Consider the following 18,628-nt stretch of genomic DNA (forward strand, 5'->3'; position numbering starts at 1 on the left):
TGTTTTGTTTTATAATTCTAGATTAATTAATTTTCTTCTTCTAATCATGTACACATTTTGGTGGAGCTAGCAGACATTTTCAACAAGTTCAAGGACGATGACGGGAAATTTAAGGAAACACTTGTGGATGATGTAGTAGGACTGTTGAGCTTGTACGAAGCCACACATCTTAGGATGCATGGAGAGGATTTACTGGATGAGGCGCTCACCTTCACCACAACTCATCTTGAGTCAGTGGAAGCACACCGTTTAAGCCCCTTGCTTGCAAAACAAGTAACCCATGCCTTGTATCAACCATTCTGGAAGGGCTGCCAAAGGCTAGAAGCAAGGCGTTACTTGGCTATCTTTGAGGAGGAACCTCATCCAGCAAATGAAACTCTCCTAACTTTGGTAAAGTTGGATATAAACCTAGTGCAGCAAGTCCATCAGAAAGAACTAAGTGAAATTTCAAGGTTAATTAATATACATACATACATATATATTAGTGTTCATCAGTATACTAATTAAGTTATTATTATGTAATTAAATGATAAATTCAGGTGGTGGAAGGATTTGGACTTTGTAAACAAGCTTCCTTTTGCAAGAGACAGAGTAGTTGAGTGCTACTTTGGGGCTCTGGGAACCTATTTTGAGCCCCAATATTGCTTTGCTAGGACATCATTAAGCAAAGTTTTTGCTGTGACAGCCGCTATTGATGACATTTATGATGTGTATGGCACACAAGAGGAGCTAGAGCTCTTTACTGAAGCTGTTGAAAGGTGTATTGAAATCGAAACCCAATTAATTTATAAGTTGTTTAGATTAGTCATTTATCCTTCTCTAAATACTGAATAAGTCATCACTATAACCATCGGCGGTCCTGAAATCTTGAGGGCTTTATGTGAAATTTAAGCCCTCACATAATCTAATATAAAAATACTAAATTTCTTTTTGCCATAACATAATGTTATAAAACTATTTTTTTATAACTAAAATTTATCATCAATTAGCATGTAATAACAAATACAAATCAATAAATTCATAAACTTTTTAATGTTTTTCTTTGATAAAATTAAATATTAGTACATTTGATAAAAAAAAAAAAGAGTTCAAGAGAAAGAAGAATGAATGAATATTATATCCAGTAGTCAATTATCCTTCTCTAATTACTGATTAAGTCATCACTAGTCTATATCTTATTATTAACTTATTTTAATCATCAGGTGGGACATCTCAGCTTTGGACCAACTGCCGGAGTATATGAAAGTTTGTTATGGAGCAATGTTGGATGTATACACTGAAATCGAAGAAAAGCTTGGAAAAGAGGGAAATTTATATCGCATCCACTATGCGAGAGAAGCACTAAGCCTCATTAATATTTTTTAGATTACAGAGTTGCAAGACCATTAATTAGTATTCTAGTTAATTTCCAAGTTTATATATGCACAAATAGTAGTTGATATCTTACATTTCTTTGGGTCGGGCTTCAGACCTATCTAGATAGATTTGAGTATGTGCTTGACTCGGTCCGATCCAAATAAAAAAAAGGCCAGGGAATATAAGTTTTTTTTTTTTACTTTTTGGGTTGGATGCTCTTAATTCTAATAAAATATAAATTCTCATGATATTATTGCATAGAAAGTAATTACAGATCATATCTTGATTTCGTAAATGAAATGTCAAGTTAGAGGTTACTCTGATGAAGCCAAATGGCTCCACCAGAAATACACACCAACAATGGATGAATATATGGCAGTAGCACTTGGTACATCCTACATGATGCTATCAACCACGTCCTTTATTGGAATGGGAGATATTGTCACAAAAAAGTCCTTGGATTGGGTTCTCAGTGACCCTAAGATTGTGAACTCTTTATCAATACTTGGCAGACTCATGGATGACATGAAGTCCCACAAGGTACATATTAACATAAATGCAACCTTTTCATTTTTATTTATTTCCCCATACCCCCTTTTAACCCTAAATTCATGTCTATATTGACGTAGTTTGAGCAAAAGAGAGGACATATTGCCTCAGCTGTGGAATGCTACATGAAAGAGTATGGTGCCACAGAAGAAGAGACGATAATCGAACTCCGAAAACAAGTAAATAAGGCATGGAAGGACATAAATGAAGAGTTGATCAACCTCACCACCATCCCTATGCCACTACGATTGAGAATTCTGAATTTTGCATGTACCAATTGTAACGACCCGGTCCTAAATAAATGTTTAATTATTAATTAAACATAATAAAAGATCATTTTGCCCTTAGAATATTTTATTAGGTTTAAAGTTGACTTTTTGACCGGGGAGAAATTTAGAAATTTCGACTATACCGTTGCATAGAGCACAGCGAGATGAGTTCATAGACACATGGTGGGCTAAAATCGGAGTTGTAGCAAGAGAGATACGATCAAAATACCCTCAGTGGCATAATCGTAAATATTACAAAAAGGGTTTAATAAAATCTGGTTTTTCTCTCTCTCTCTCTCTCTCTCTCTCTCTCTCTCTCTTCGATTTTCTCAGCTCCGGCCACGGCAAGGGTCGGCACCAGTCCTGTTCGCTTCGTCTCGACGCCACGGTCAGGACCCGCCCCTTTTCCCGGACGGAGAGCTCGAGATTTGCCAGCAATATCGACTGGTTTCTCTGGTTGTTCACGGCGTCGCTACGGTCGATTCCGACAGCCAACTCCAGCAACCGAGGTACGATTTCTCACCTATTCTTCACACTCTAGCTGCCTGTTGTGTAGGAATTGGACGATATTCATGTTTAGAAACTCGATTTAGAATTTAGGTTTTGGCCGAATTTTCAAAGTGAAATTTCAGCCACTTCCGCTGGTTTTTAAGGGTATGTCCAAGAACAAAAATGGTTCCAAATAGGGTGTTACACCTAGGGTAGGACTCTTGAGCCGTGATTATGAGTTTTTTCGACGGTGGGTTATCGCTTTGGACACCCATGCGCTGCCGGTGCGTAGGTACTGTAGAAAAGGGGCATTGTGTCCCGATGCGACCCTTTTGTTGTCTCGAGCGCATAGGTGTGCGCGGATTTCAATTTGAATACCATTTGAGTCTCGAACGGATATCGCATATTGTGCGTTATCCGGGTTCGATAGGTTTGAACTGTTGGATAGTCCTGAATTTATAATATGTTAATCTAGGCATTTCTAAGATCGTGTAGGAATTCAAGGATCGTGAATCAGATCCCCAGATGTTCCGATTTAATAACTTAAAGTTTATGTTTTACAATAATCGTCCGATTGTGCGATCGCGAGCGATCCAACCGTTAATTAGGACCAAAGTTGGGGGACGTGTATACTAAACCTTGTGGAACCTATAGGAACTTTCAGATCGGAATTTGGAGGTCATGGGCTCCGTTGACCCGTTTGACCAAGTATGGGGTAGTTTGACCCTTGGTTGACCGTGAGTCTTCCGGGATAGTTTCACCTTCGTAGGAGGACTAAAATGACCGTAGAGACAGGTCTTGATCGCTAGTTGAGTTATGTTGATTATGAGGGATTAGGATATTAATTTTATTATTTTAAATTGGGGAATTATGGGATGCTATATTGTGGTTGAGGTTTATGCTATTTTGGAAATTAATACATACATATATATATATATATATTATAAAGATATAAAGATGTTTGATTTCACTATAAGTACCATCCTGTGATTTTGAGGTCTCGCATGGCGTAAGATTTTCCGGCGTTGAGACACACCCCATACATGGCGTTGGATGTTCCGGCGTATGGGGAGATTTTGTGATTGTTAGGTCCCATGTGACGCAAGATTTTCCGGCGTGAGGACAAACTCCATAAGTGGCGTTGGATGTTCCGGCGTATGGGAGATGATATGATTGTTAGGTCACACGTGGCGTAGGATTTTCCGATGTGCTGACAGACCCCATATGTGGCGTTGGATGTTCCGGCGTATGGGGAGATTTTATGATTGTTAGGTCTCACGTGGCATAGGATTTCTCGACGTTGAGATAGACCCCATACGTGGCGTTGGATGTTCCGGCGTGGAGATTTTGTGATTATTAGGTCCCACGTGGCGTAGGATTTTCAAACGTGAGGACAGACCCCATACGTGGCGTTGGATGTTCTGGCGTATGGGGAGTTGATATGATTGTTAGGTCACACGTGGCGTAGGATTTTCCAGCGTGCTGACAGACCCTATACGTGGCTTTGGATGTTCCGGCGTTTGGGGAGATTATGTGATTATTAGGTCTCACGTGGCGTAGGATTTTCCGGCGTATGAGGAGATTTTGTGATTGTTAGGTCCCACGTGACATAGAATTTTCCGGCGTAAGGACAAACCCCATACGTGGCTTTGGATGTTCCAGCGTATGAGGAGATGATATGATTATTAGGTCACACGTGACGTAGGATTTTCCGGTGTGCTGACAGACCTCATACGCGGCTTTGGATGTTCCGGCGTATGGGGAGATTATGTGATTATTAGGTCTCACACGTGTCGTGGGATTCTTCCGGCGTGTGAGACAGGCCCCATACATGGCGTTGGATTTTTTTCGGCGTATGGGGAGATTATGTGATCATTAGGGAGATGAATGAAGGATTGTGGTATTGCATTGGAAAGAACTACGTGTGGCTTGATCACTCAGTGAGGGTATGTAGGCAGCCTAGGATAGTGCCTAGGTGCAGCCGCAGACTAAATATTATTTTTGAGATTGGTTCTGACCTTGTCATTGGTCCTGAAATTCGGTTGAAAACTAGATGACGTAAAGTGTATTTAGGCATTCATATTTATGTTTGAAATTATTACTTGCCTTGGTTAAGGTATTAGTTGACTTAAGAGCTCTGTTGGTAGTTTAGTTTCAGATTATTTGAAGGCCGGAGCCCGATTATGTGAATTGCATGGAATTATCTTGTGCATGTTGCCAGTTATGGATATTAAATGTGTTTTATGCAGGCTGAAATTTTTGGGATTGTTCAAATTACAGGGGAGACTCAGCCAAAATTTCGGCAGAAAGTCTCATGCCTTTATTCTGTTTTTGAATAAAGAGGCTACAGTTTTAGTAAGTGGGCCCGGCATCGGGGTGATGTCGGAATTTCCACAGAATTCGTCTTGGATTTCGAAAAATTCGGGGCGAGTCCTGTCACCAATGAACTTATGTACAAGCATGAAGATGGCTTTACTCATGCTGGAGTTGTACTTAAGGATCTTCTGGTGTCTTTGTTTGTCAACCCTGTGCCCATATAGGCCTAAAATAAAATTTGGTCTTCTTGTCTTTGCTATAAAGAATAAGGTCTCCACAAGTCATGTCTTTGCGTTTTGGTTGTAAAAAATAGTAATTTGTTTTGTTTTGGGTCATTTGTAGTCGTGGGCATTACTCAGAATAAGACTACACTATTTGTACTGTACTGACCTTTTGTTTGTCAGCCCATTTAGTACTTTAGATTTTATGTGTCATATAGATTAGTTTGCAATTGATGTTCTGAATAAAACAAAGTCGGGTTTGACTCCATATTGTATCATTCAGTAGTTATATTTTTACATTTCTACATTTCTTTTTTTATTGTTAACAATAGGAAAAAAAAAATGAAAAAACATGTCAAAAAACAAAAAAAGGAAACATGTCAAAAAACAAGCTTTCTTCAATATCAATCAAAAAAATTTGTAGTGTATGTTTTCACCCACTCAAAACAAAACAAAAAATATTCATGTCTTCTTCTTTCTCTTCTATTTTCTCAAATTGAAACATTAAAACTTTTATGAATTGGATTTATAATTGCCATTGCATGCTACTAGAGAATGAATTTTAGTTATTAAAAAAATTTATAATGGTATTACGTCATGGTAAATTTTTTTATAAATATTTTCATATTACATTATGTGAGGGCTCTCGTTTAAATTTTGCTCAGGGCCCTCAAAATCTCAAGGTTGGCCCTGCTCTCTATGCCCCTACAATACAAACTTTTATGAGCTGGACCAAAATACATGAGTTCCTCCGTATACATGTGTTACGTACGCATAGCCCAATCCACTTTTTAACTCCATAGCCTAAAAGCCGAACCTCTTTTTTACGAGTAATTTCTGTACGCTCCGAGTACACCATACATGTGACATGTGAAAATATTCTTCAATACACTTGTATTAGATGGTACACGAGTCAACTTGTGTACATAGAAGAACATAAAAAAATTTCTCCTTTCTTACTATGTAAGAAATAAATTAATATATAAATAACCGAGACATAGATATTGGCATATTTGTGCAGCACATCCCTTCAACAATCAGGAAAAAGAAAAATAAATAAGTGTCAAATTAAAGATTAACGACCTTTTCAAGTAGCAAATAAATGCATTTTATACCCAAAAATCCCTTGTAATTTAAACTATTACTTGTATTAATAAAAACATACAATTAAATGCATATATAAATTATTAAAGAAATAAATATATAGATGGATCAATATACATACACACATGCATATATGTCATGTGATCTTTATTGTGTGTGTATATATATATTTATTTCTATGCGTAATCGCACATTCCATTGCCACAAGAAGTGCCTTCCTTGCAGTGGTTGGTGCACTTGCCACAGTTTTGATTGTGAGACATTGGATTCACACAATGAGCGTTGCAGCATATCTCTGAGCTACTGGCCCTGCGCTGCCTTCAGTTTCAATAAATAAAAGACAAAGTGAGAGTTTATTAGAGCACTTTCATCCATTTGCCAAGACAAAGCAAAAGGACTGTTACTATTCACATGAATAGTGGCAGCCCTTGTAAAAAGTTTTAGTGTTTTCACCCATTGCCATGACAACAACTATTCACATGAGATGTGATGAAAGAAATTTGTATAGAGTTTTGGTATGGAAAGTGAAAAATATGACTAAGTATTTATTTTAAAAAAATTCTAAAATTATTTGTAGATTTTTTTCAATTTTAAATTTTCTGTTGCTGTTTCTGACGTCAGCATACCCTGGCTTGAGCTCGAGCTAATTTTGCCTGAGGGCTGGCTTGGTTTCGTAGGCCCAAGCAGTTGCCCTGATAGCTTAAGGCCGCTGGAATCATGAAAAGGGGCTTGGGCCCCCTATTGCCCTGGCAAGGACTGTCCGATGGAAAGGCTCTTAGACACCAAACAATGGACATTTCAACAACTGGATAGTCAGTGAGTCCATAAGCAATTCCACACTTTTCTTAATAGATACATATTTATATCAATACCATTATTTCAAATTTTGATTACCAAATAATAGCGTAAGATATGATAATTTTTTATTTGTTGTGAATAAATGAGATCTAATTCGGATACACCAACACTATATTAGCCCAAATATGAAATAGCAACAACTTTTAGAGGATATACTCTGCGAACGCTTGCCCCAGTAGATTCAGTCATGTCTAAGTCCTCCCCTCTTGCGCCATCGGGCAGCGCCCAGTGAACTTGTGCACTAAATTTGCCAAAGCAATCTCTTGGACAGCCATGGCAAACTGAATTCCTGGGCAAACTCTTCTGCCAGCCCCAAATGGAATGTCGTGGAAGTAATTGCCCTTATAATCTATGGCACTGTCCAAGAACCTTTCTGGCTCGAACTCCTCTGGTTTGTTGTATGACTTGGGATCTCTTCCAATTTGCCACGCATTCACTATAACTTGTGTGTTGGCTTTAATGTCGTAGCCATTTATTTGTGCATCTTGGGTCGATAGCCTGGGCAGTAGCAATGGAATTGAAGGATGTAGGCGAAGAGTCTCCTTGATAACTGCCTTCAAGTAGTGCATTTCAACCAAATCATCCTCTCTAATTATGTCTGTTTTCTTGCCAACTATTCCCCGGACCTCATTCTGCAATTTTTCCATGATTCTTGGATGCCTTAAAAGCTCGAACATTGTCCACTCTAGGAGTGTAAATGAGGTGTCAGAGCCACCAACAAACACATCCTACAAGAATTTTAATGGTAAAAATCGATTAAAAATTAATGGAAAATTATATATAAAACCCAAAAAATTGGGGTTAGGAATAACCCACGTGTTATTTATCTATATCAGAGAGCTTCCATTGAGGGATCCCTCAAATAAGCTTATTTGAGGGACACCCCTTGTAGGCCCCACTCCGGATTGTATTTCACTAATCCAAACGTTCTATTTTGTAGATACTCATTCAAAGATCATCTCTACAAAAATTCACTTGAATCCGATATTATTTGACCACTCAATTAAGTTATTGAAATTTTAGCATTTGCTTGAAGCACCGTGTTCATTGATTTTGTAAGACACAATTGGATGTCGAAATGGTTTCCGATTTGTCTAATGTTTTGTAAGGATGATCTATGAATGAAGACCTAAAAAATAGATGGTTTGGATCATTGGGAAAAAAATTGTCGTGTACCCTAAAAGGCGTCCCTCAAATAAAATTATTTGAGGGATCCCTCAATAGAAGGGGACTGTTATCTATATATCTATATATATAAAAAAAGTAAAAGGCTTTAAAAGTGAAACATTCAAAAACCTTGAAAATACTCGTGCTTCAAAGAATTTTTGCTGCTTGGATTGGAGTAGTGTAGTCTTCTACCTTTTTAATTAAGGTGCACTGGTCGTGAAAATGATTATGCTTCGAACTCTTTTTCTGCATGAAGGGCTAGTGGTTGTTCTCTCATAGGAGATTTTGGCACTAGTTAAACTTCAAAAAAAAATAAAAATGAAGAGGTTAAAAGAATTCAAAAGAAAAAAAATTGGAGCCAAACTTTTTCCTAATATTAATGGAGTACATGACTCATTTGTTTTGTGTGATCACCATTTGGTTAATGAATTGTGCACAAAATTTAATAAGATACGGATCCTCTGCTATGATTTTAGTCCCCTTATAGGATGGATCGTACTTTGGAGCACATGTGGTAGTTCCTACTCACACTCACAAATACATATTGGTTGGTCCATTAAAATGCAAATATCACCTCTCATATCATTATGCGAACATTGGGCACAAGAGTTGTGTTTCCACCGTTGACAAGGGATTGGAAGATCTAGCTCGACGGAAAAATAAGGAATAAAACTTATAGAAGCATGCATGCCGTCTATGTATTGTTGTTATCATGGCGATACTAATTCGGCAATTTCTAATGGGTGAATTAAAAAAACATTTTTAATCTATATATGTAAAGTTAAATATCATTATGGTTAAATTTTAAAATAACTCATTTAAGAAAAATTTCAAAACACAGGAATTAATTCATTTTGAAGGGACAGATACATTTATTTAAAAAATAATAATTAAAAGGAGATAAGAATCTATGACCAACAAGAATTCTATATATATTACTGTTGATGCTCAAAATTAATGTGATGAGAAGTTGAAGGATATTTAAAGCCCAATATACTATATAATGTTGGCAGTCCCGATCTCTTGGATCACATGAGTCCGAGAGATTGTGGTCACCCACCGTTGGATATTAATCCAATGGTTCAAAATGATATATATAAATGCAATATGACATAAATAATTATTACCCGATTTAAGTCAACCGTTGAATTTATATCTAACGGTGAGTGACCATAACTCTCTTGGACTACAGGGGTCCAAGAGATCAGGACTGATAATGTTGGCTATGTGTTAATCCAAGCTATATTTTGGGAAGTAATTCATTAAATAAATATAGAAATATTGTACAAGTCGTGCCAAGCAAGATACATTTTCCTATGCTAAACTACCCGACAAACTTAAATGGACCTAAGCCACATATATGTATGGAGATTGCTGAACGAGTTGTGGTGTGGATGGTTATAATTGTTCATAAAGCCCGTTGAAGGATCAGACAATAAAAGTTTTAGGGCTGCTTGGGAGTACAAAAACTCATACCCACTTTCCTGAGCCTAATTACATGGGTAAGTAGAGACAGAACTTCCAGCCTCTTCCAAAACTCAAACCCACTTTACTGCACACTCATGGAAAAACCAACTGTTGAGCACTGTACACTCATGAATCCTTCTTTGCACAATCATTCTATAGCCTATAAATAGACCTTCATCCCTCCTTGCAATACACACACCGAAACCAGAAGAAGAACGGCATGAGGCAAGCTCATCCTCCCACTGCCGTAAACACAGAAAGCCCAAGCCTTCCTCCATCACGCTTCTCTTCTTTCATAACACCACTCCAAGCCCTAAACATCACACAGAAAACCATCCCAACTCCCGAAAACACCACATGCATCTCACCTTCAACATATCTTATTCCAATCCAAGCCGCAAAAGCACTCTCTCTTACTAAACTTATGGAGACTTGTTCTCACACCATAAGCCTCTCAAGCCAAGCATCATATTGATTAACTGAAGCAAGCTCCAATTAATGCGAAGCGTACAGTATCGACATAGTTGCTCTTTACTAGAGACCACTTCCTCTAGCATCTTCTCCAGCACTATTAATTCCACTACTTACAGCACATAGTTCACTTCAAGAAAAGCACTTCCAACGCAACAAAATCAAGCATAATCATTCCAGTACCTATTAATTGTACATCAAAACCTGTAAGGAGCCACTGAATATAACCAAATCACTACCCTGTCTTAAACTCTTTCGGGGTGCTTTGGGGCCTGGTGCTGCAAACTCAAAAAGGGTAAAGGAGATCTCAGTCCACCTCACATTAGTCCAATAAGCCCATTGCATCTCTCAACAAAATAGACCCTCATACAAATGGCGACTCTGCTAAGGACTAGGCCATTATTCTTAGAGCGGCTCCTCAACAATCACAAACTTTGTGATTCGTAAGTCACGCCACTGGGGGCTTCATGCAAAGCAAGTTTTCCGTTGCCTTCTTCAAGTTCTTCCTGCAGCAGGAGAGATGAAATCGTTAATTTTTCTTTGTATTCAGTATTTATTGCTAAAAAAAAAGTTCTTTCGATCAATCAAGCTGCTAAAAAAAAGGAGTTAAGCATCCAGGAGCTGTTGATTTTAGTTTTCTTCCTGGAACAATTAGAGAAAAACAAACCAAATTCTACAACCATTTGCTGACCGAAGTGGTTTAGGCTTCATGCCAAGGAAATTTAGAAAAACAATATAAATATCAGAGAGAGTGAATCACTCAAACAGAAACCAATCCAACATCAAACATCCATCTGCCAACAATATTTTAGTCCTCCATGGTTCTCCTTTTCTTACCAGATAAAAGAAAAAAAATGAACGAAAAGCAAAAGAGACAGAATATACAAAAACTTATGTGAAAGCATCTTCACTTGCTCTGCCCACAGCTCACCAATCGTGGTCACAAGCACAAGATATGAATTTTGCCACCAATGCCTCAAGGGTTGAAACGAAATAACCCCTTGCTATCACCTTTCTCACAGCGAAAGGAAGATTTTCTCTGCAAATTTACACAGATCGACCACCACCATCGCTGCAGGACCAGCCAGCTTGCAATAAACAATGCATGAATCTCCACGTACGGCACCCACTTCATGCGCCAATATTATAATGTTAGCCGTGTGTTTTTATAGTGAGAGTGAGACAGGGCATGCAACTACTCGCTCAACCCAACTCACCCTGCGCTAGATTTTTCATATCTTTGAATTATTTGGTTTTCAGGCACCTAAGGCTTAAAATAACTTATATTCTTTGAAATTTTTTATAGGAACTAGTTGTGGCAGAGGTGATGGGTGGAACGCACCAAGTTAATTAAATAAAAAGAAGGCTTAAATTTCAAAATGGTCCCTGTAATTTACTTCATCGGTCAATTTAATTCCCCTATTATCAATTTGGCCAATTTCGTCCATGTGTTTATATATATTAGCAAAACTTCATCCTTTCCGTCAAAATTCTGTTAAAACTGAAGAAAAAAAATATTTTAAAATCAATTTAAAAAACTGCAATTAATTATTAAATATTCAAATTCAATCTAAAAATTGAATTAATAAAAAAAAATTGCCTCCCCCAATTTCACGCTCAGACCTCAACCACCTCCCAACCCCACCTAAACCACCATTTTTTCTCTCGCACCTTACTCTCCGGCAAATTGCAAAGAACTTCGTAGCCAGTCATTGCAGCGCTTGGCTCTGCCAGTTCATCATCCTTGTTGTAGCAGAAGTTGGCGACATTCACACAAACAACATGCACACTGTAGATTCTATAACCCTCTCGAACCCTCGTCGTTGTTTGCACCAAGACCACCGTTGAGCTCGATTTCTCAACAAGATTTGCACTCTGCTTCGTCTGGGCGTTGGTTAATCCGAGATGATAGTCTAGGTTGGAGTGGGCTACTAGACCCCCCTTTTCAACCCAATACAAGAACATGACTTTTAATAATTAAGTTTTTATTATTATTTGAATTTGAATATTTACATGACCTTTTTTTCTTAAGTTTTAACAGAATTTTAACAGAAGGGACCACATTTTCTAAAATATACAAAAACATGGACTCAATTAGCCAAATTGATAACACGAGGACTAAAGTGGTCAATGAGTTAAATTTGGATCTATATCTAACTTTTCTATTTTTTTTATATACCAAAACTACCCTCATCCTTTTCAAGATATTCTCAACTCTAAGTACCCTCCTCCTATCGTTCTCCTTCTTGCCAATCTCATCAAAACCCATCGGAGGAGCTTATTCCTCCTCCTCATCCCCACCCCCACAGTAGCCCCATCCTCATCCATGTAGCAGCCCCACCCCCTACCGTGCCAAGGGTAGCATTCATATGTTCAATCAATGCTTGAAATGGTAAAAATGAACAACAACAAAATTAACGATATAGTTTATGGTTCTATTTAATTCATTCGCCCTTTCAAACCAGTTGAGTAAAGGCCATTAGACCCACTAACAGGGCCTAGTCTCGTGGAAAATATTGTTAACTTGACAGGACCCGCCCCGAATTTCCCGAAACCCAAGACGAATCTTGTGAAAATTCCGATATCACTCCGATGTCGAACCCAGTCACTAAAACTAAAGCCTCCTTTTCCAAAAGGAATAAAGGCACGAGACTTTCTGCCGAAATTTAGGCAGTCTCCCTCGTAAATTGAACATTCCCAAAATTTCAACCTGCAATAAAACACAATTTAAAAAGCCAACTACCAGCACACACAATGTAATAGCACACAGTTTACAGACAAGGCCTCCAGCCTTCAAATAAATCAAGGCAGAACAACTAGTAGTACTCTTAAGTGAATTAATATACTGACAATGCAACTAAGGAACTCAAATAATTTTACAAGTACCACTGCAGTCAACATGAAATAACTTCCCAAGTTTTCAATCTGCAAAGACACAATAATACTTCTCACAAATTTCTAGCATGCATCAACTACCATCTATGAATTTTCACCAATAGTCCCAGGGGCCTCGGCCCATAATACCATATAATCAAACCTAAAAACATGTATAACGTTTAGTCAACGACTGCACCTAGGCGCTACCCTAGGTTGCCTACGTACCCTTACTGAGGGATCAAGCCACACGTAGTTCTTTCTACTAAATCCTAATTCCAAACACATACAATACCTTTATTCATCTCTCTGTTAATCACATAATCTCCCCATATGCCGAAACATCCAACGCCATGTATGGAGTCTGTCAGCATGCCGAAAAATCCTACTCCACGTGTGACCTAACAATCATATCATCTCCCCATACGAGGCGTATGAGGTCTGTCCTCACGTCGGAAAATCCTACGCCACGTGAGACCTCACAATCACATAATCTCCCCATACTCTGGAACATCCAAAGCCACGTATGGAGTCTGTCGACACGCCGAAAAATCATACTCCACGTGCGACCTAACTATTACAATATCTCCCTATACGTCGAAAAATCCAACACCACGTATGAGGTCTGTCCTCACGCCGGAAAATCCTACATCACGTGGGACCTAACAATTACATAATCTCCCCATACGCCGGAACATCCAAAGCCACGTATGGGGTCTGTCACAACGCCGGAAAATCCTACGCCACATGAGACCTCACAATCACAATATCTCCCCATACGCCAGAAAATTCAACGCCACGTATGGGGTCTGTCAGCACGCTAAAAAATCCTACGCCACGTGTGACCTAACAACAATCATATCATCTCTCCATACGCCGGAACATCCAATGCCACGTATGGGGTCTGTCCTCACGCCGAAAAATCCTACGCCACGTGGGACCTAACAATCATAAATCTCCCTATACGCCGGAACATCCAACGCCACGTATGAAGTCTGTCTCAACGCCGGAAAATCCTACTCCACGTGAAACCTAACAATCACCGGATGGTACTTACACAGTGTAATCATCATCTTTATAACTTTAAAATATATATATAGATAAATTTCCAATATTGCCTAAACCTCAACCACAATATAGTATCCGATATCCCCCAATTTAAAACAATAAATTAATATTCTATTCCCACAAAATCAACTTAACTCAAGTAGCGGTTAAGACTCATCAATAAGGTCATTTTAATCCCTTTAGAAAGGTGAAACTATCTCGGAAGACTCACGGTCAACCAAGAGTCAAACTACTCAAACTTGCTCAAACGGGCCCACAACCCCCAAATTTCCGAAAGTTCCTATGGGCTCTACAAGGATCAGGATACACTTCCTGCAAGTTTGGTTCAGATCGGACGGTCGGATCGCTCACGATCGCACGATCGGACGGTTATTGTAAAAATAGCCATAGGATTGGCACTTTCGGAGTGTCCGGGACTCCGTTTTACGATCCGTCGAATCCTATACGATCCTAAAGATGCCTCGATTATCATATATCAAATTGGAGTTGATCCAACGGTTTGAACATGTCAAACCGGATAACGCCTATTATGCGATATCCGATTGACGATCAAACGATAACCAAATTCAAATCCGAGCATACCGTCATGCTCGGGACAACAAGAGGGTTATTTTGAAACTCTAAGACAGGCCACCACATGACCCACGCGCCACCCCACGCGCCGGCAGTGCGTAGGTGTCCAAAGAAATTTCCGGCGGCCGGAAAAACTCCAAACCGCCGGCCAAGACTCCCAGGTTAGGTAAATCACATGTAGTGGAGCAACTTTTGTTCTTGAACCTACCTCAAAAAGTAGACGGAAGTGGCCGAAAACTGACAGAATTTCAATCGCTTATTTAACCCCCTAAACACAGAAATTTCTCATTTCCCACACAACCATCAGCTAGAACGTCTCGAGAGGTTGAGAAAGCATACCTGGATCGAAGAAAATGGTGGTCGGAGGAGTCCGAACGAGCTCCGTGAATTTTGGGTTAAAACCGGTCGGTTTTTGTCATTTTTCGGTGAGCACAGGTGGTTCCAGCGGCTGAGGCTGGTCGGGAAGGAAAGAGTGAGGTGGCCTGGTTCTTTCGGGACCGGTACCTCCCGAAACGGTGGCCGGATGCGACGGTGGTGACCCAAAATCCCGGCTGATGAATAGTAACAGGGGGCTGTTTCTTGCGAAGGGAGAGGGAGGAAGCAGAAGAAGAAGAAGAAAAAGAAAAAGAAAATTTAAAACTGCCCGGTTACTGTAGCACGAAACTGTTTGCTACACTAACAAATTTTAAAAATTACCTTTGCATCCTTTTTGTTTTCAGACTTTTCCTTTTTCGTTACAACTCAAAATTGGGCGTGCTGCATGTCTACGAACTCATGTCGACAAGCTCTACGTAATGGTACCACTTACTTCTCCAAAATCTTTTCGAATCAGAAAATAACCAAAAAACCCTTATCCAAAGGGTATATTCGTAAATTCATATTTAAATTAATTTAATAATTTAATTGGGTAAATAAATTAGGGTCGGGGTGTTACATAACTTGCAAACTAATAGTTTCATGTTCGAACTCTCATGGCACCTTGGTAATGTGCGTGAGAAAATCCCCTCCTTATTCCTAACTTTGGCAACCAAAAAAAAAAAGCGAGTCATCAGGCCATCATATAAATTCATCTCTTGTTGTTCGATCAACAAAAAAAACTCATCTTGTTATTTTTTATTTCAAAATTATTTAATGAATGCGTAGAACAATATAATAATGTAAATATATTGGATTATTTATCATTAAACATCAGTAAAATTTTAAAAATATAGACAATAAAATGTTATTATATAGTATGATGTACTTGCCATTTTAAGTTTTTTTTTTTACTAGTAAGTATACAAAACATATTTTATTATGTACAAGGCATATTAGTAATCAAATTGATTTTGATTCCTATTACTGAATACTTACATAAGAATGATATAATAATTAGTGGAAAAAAAAGAGGCCTGGTTTCAAACAAAGTACTAATTACATGAGTGGGAAATATAACTTCTGTTTACTTATGTTACTCCATTAATAAAATAATATATTAATTTGTAGCAACTCCGATCTCTTGGACCATAAGGGTCCAAGAGATTTGTGGTCACCCACCGTTGAATGTTAATCTAACAGTTCAAAAGTTTCTTAAAAGGAGTACAAAAGCGAGTGAACCGCTGAATTTACATCCAACGGTGAGTGACCATAAATTTCGTGGACTCCTGTAGTCCAAGAGATCGAGACTGTAATTTGTAGAGGAAATAGGTAACAAATTTCCTAAAACCCTTGCTATATATTTCTGTCCTGAAAGATTTAAGGAGCCTCAAATTTGGATATTGCAACCACTTGAGACGTTAATTAATTAGACTTTAGAGAACGGTTAGGATATTGCAATTTTTGGATATTATATATTCTTTCTCTACTTTACCTTAATGACTCATAATTACCCACTAGCACTGTAACACAGCTTCAAGTTGAAGCCATGGCAGAGGCGTGGGAGGGGAGAAAGACTACGTATTTTTATAGTGTTATCTCTGACTAATAATACTATAGTATTCGTGATAATACTTCGATGTGGCATAACATTATTGGCCGAAAATAACAAAATAATACTATCTCCATTACAATTACGTTTTTATCCGTGGGCTGCTCTTAGGCTTATCTAGTCTTTAAAATGCAGTTGAAGAATTTATTATTATAAAAATGACGTGAGAGAGAGGGAGGGGGTCATATATTTTCAGAATAATTTTGCTAAAAAACGAAAGCAGAAGAATTAATTATTATGAAAATGACGTGTAATAAAACCACAGGTTGTGTGACATTGCCGTACGGTACATGCAGTCGGTGAGTCCACAGATGACCATGCATTTGTTTTGAGTCGGATTAAGCAGTGAATGGGGGCACTAGTTGTCCATCTTTATATGACCCAATGACTTAAGATATCTATATGCATAGAGACTTTTAAAAAGTAGAAGCAATACAGCCTTAGAAAGGCAGTGCGTGCATGGAAAAGGATTATCTGGTCCCGATATAAATTTACGGTACCTAATACATTAGCGCTAATTGATAATTTTTTGATACTCTAATGATAAGATTGACAATTAGTGTCGAATTGAGAATATATCAGGTACGATAAGTGTCGAATTGAGAATATATCAGGTATGATAAATTGATATTAAATATTTAGTCGGTAGTTGGTAGGTACTTAGTAGCTATTAAGTAAATATTATATGAGATATGAAGATCAACATGAATTATATCTTTGTAATTAAGTAGCTATGCTTGTATCTGGTCTCGATTTGTATATCTATTATTAGGTAAAATACTTTGAGAAAGCACAAATAGTTTGTGGACATGAGCGATAGATACTGTGGTTGGATTATCAACAATGACAGTGTGAACGACTTTTCTTCATGGTGTGCTTTAGCTACATCTTCTACGCTTCTGCGTTGGTCACATTCATGTAATCTTGAACATGAAGCAACGTACCACAAAGGCTACCAAAACTTTAATAACTGTGGACCAGAAGGAAGCAGTATATAGGTCCTACTACCTGTGCATTTTTGCTGACTAATAGTTTGATGCTTAAGGTAAATCCAATACAATTAGTGTAAATGTCGTTTTACTATATAATTAGGTATATCCAATACAAAATAAATCTTTAATCTTGAACATATTTATATAGGGGATTCTATGACTCACAAAGAAAACCTACGGATACATTTATGTTTATGTTTAATCTCATTTTCTCTTTTGTAATTCCATCTACTTTTCATAAGAGTTTGTTTGAAACAACTTATATATAAAAACTACGCTTGTTTTTAGATGATTATTGTGGTAGGATGTAATCAACAAAATAGACAAACACGGTATTTCAAGAAAAGAATATAATAAAAACTATCTAATTGAATGATCAAATAGTTTCGGATCCAAGTGATTGTCGCAGAGATGATCTTTGAAGAAATATCTAAAAACTAGATGGTATTGGATTATTGAAATGCATGGTGAGTCTTATAAGGGTGTCTTTCAAATAAACTTATTTGAGAAATCCCTCAACTAAAGCCATATCAGTCTCCTTCTCACAATATTTATATACACACCACACCTTTTGTGAAAATCTAAAAATGCTAAATTAGAAATGAAAACTGACAGTTAAAGAACTCTCATGATCACTCTACAAGATTGTGACCTGAATGATGAATCAGCAGCTTAAGTTCACCCCATTAATAAAATCTTTTGCCGTTCCCATCCCGCCTCTAATAAAAGCTTACTTAATACGTAGTCCCATCAACCCCTACCATCAAAGTAGGGGTTGAATTTGGTGCTCTTTAGCCTTTAATCACCACAAGAGTCACAAATTCTTCTCTCTCCTTATCTTTCCAACCCCACTGATATCTCAGGCAGGTCTATAAATAGGAAGAACCA

The 18,628-nt window shown here is 38.0% G+C and overlaps 1 protein-coding gene, 1 long non-coding RNA gene and 1 pseudogene across 2 annotated transcripts in view; 1 reads left to right on the top strand and 2 right to left on the bottom strand.

Annotated features, from left to right (window-relative positions):
- The window catches only part of LOC109946381 ((-)-germacrene D synthase-like), a 5,880-nt gene extending 677 nt beyond the window's left edge, over positions 1-5,203 (top strand). Inside the window, exons 2-6 of the mRNA XM_020553923.1 lie at positions 71-452; positions 540-804; positions 1,657-1,896; positions 1,986-2,175; positions 5,007-5,203. Of these exons, the coding sequence (XP_020409512.1) occupies positions 71-452; positions 540-804; positions 1,657-1,896; positions 1,986-2,175; positions 5,007-5,203 (1,274 nt within the window). The remainder of the gene's footprint in view (positions 1-70; positions 453-539; positions 805-1,656; positions 1,897-1,985; positions 2,176-5,006) is intronic.
- Positions 5,204-7,276: 2,073 nt separating this feature from the next.
- LOC18781552 lies at positions 7,277-8,726 on the bottom strand (annotated as a pseudogene).
- An 846-nt stretch (positions 8,727-9,572) lies between these two features.
- Positions 9,573-15,377, bottom strand: LOC109946382. The gene is made up of 2 exons (XR_002269533.1): positions 15,122-15,377; positions 9,573-10,773 (listed from the first exon to the last, which is right to left on the bottom strand). It is a non-coding gene; the product is annotated as an uncharacterized LOC109946382 (long non-coding RNA).
- Between the last annotated feature and the right edge of the window lie 3,251 nt (positions 15,378-18,628).

This window comes from Prunus persica, unplaced genomic scaffold, assembly GCF_000346465.2.
Source record: "Prunus persica cultivar Lovell unplaced genomic scaffold, Prunus_persica_NCBIv2 scaffold_24, whole genome shotgun sequence".
Lineage (NCBI taxonomy): Eukaryota > Viridiplantae > Streptophyta > Magnoliopsida > Rosales > Rosaceae > Prunus > Prunus persica.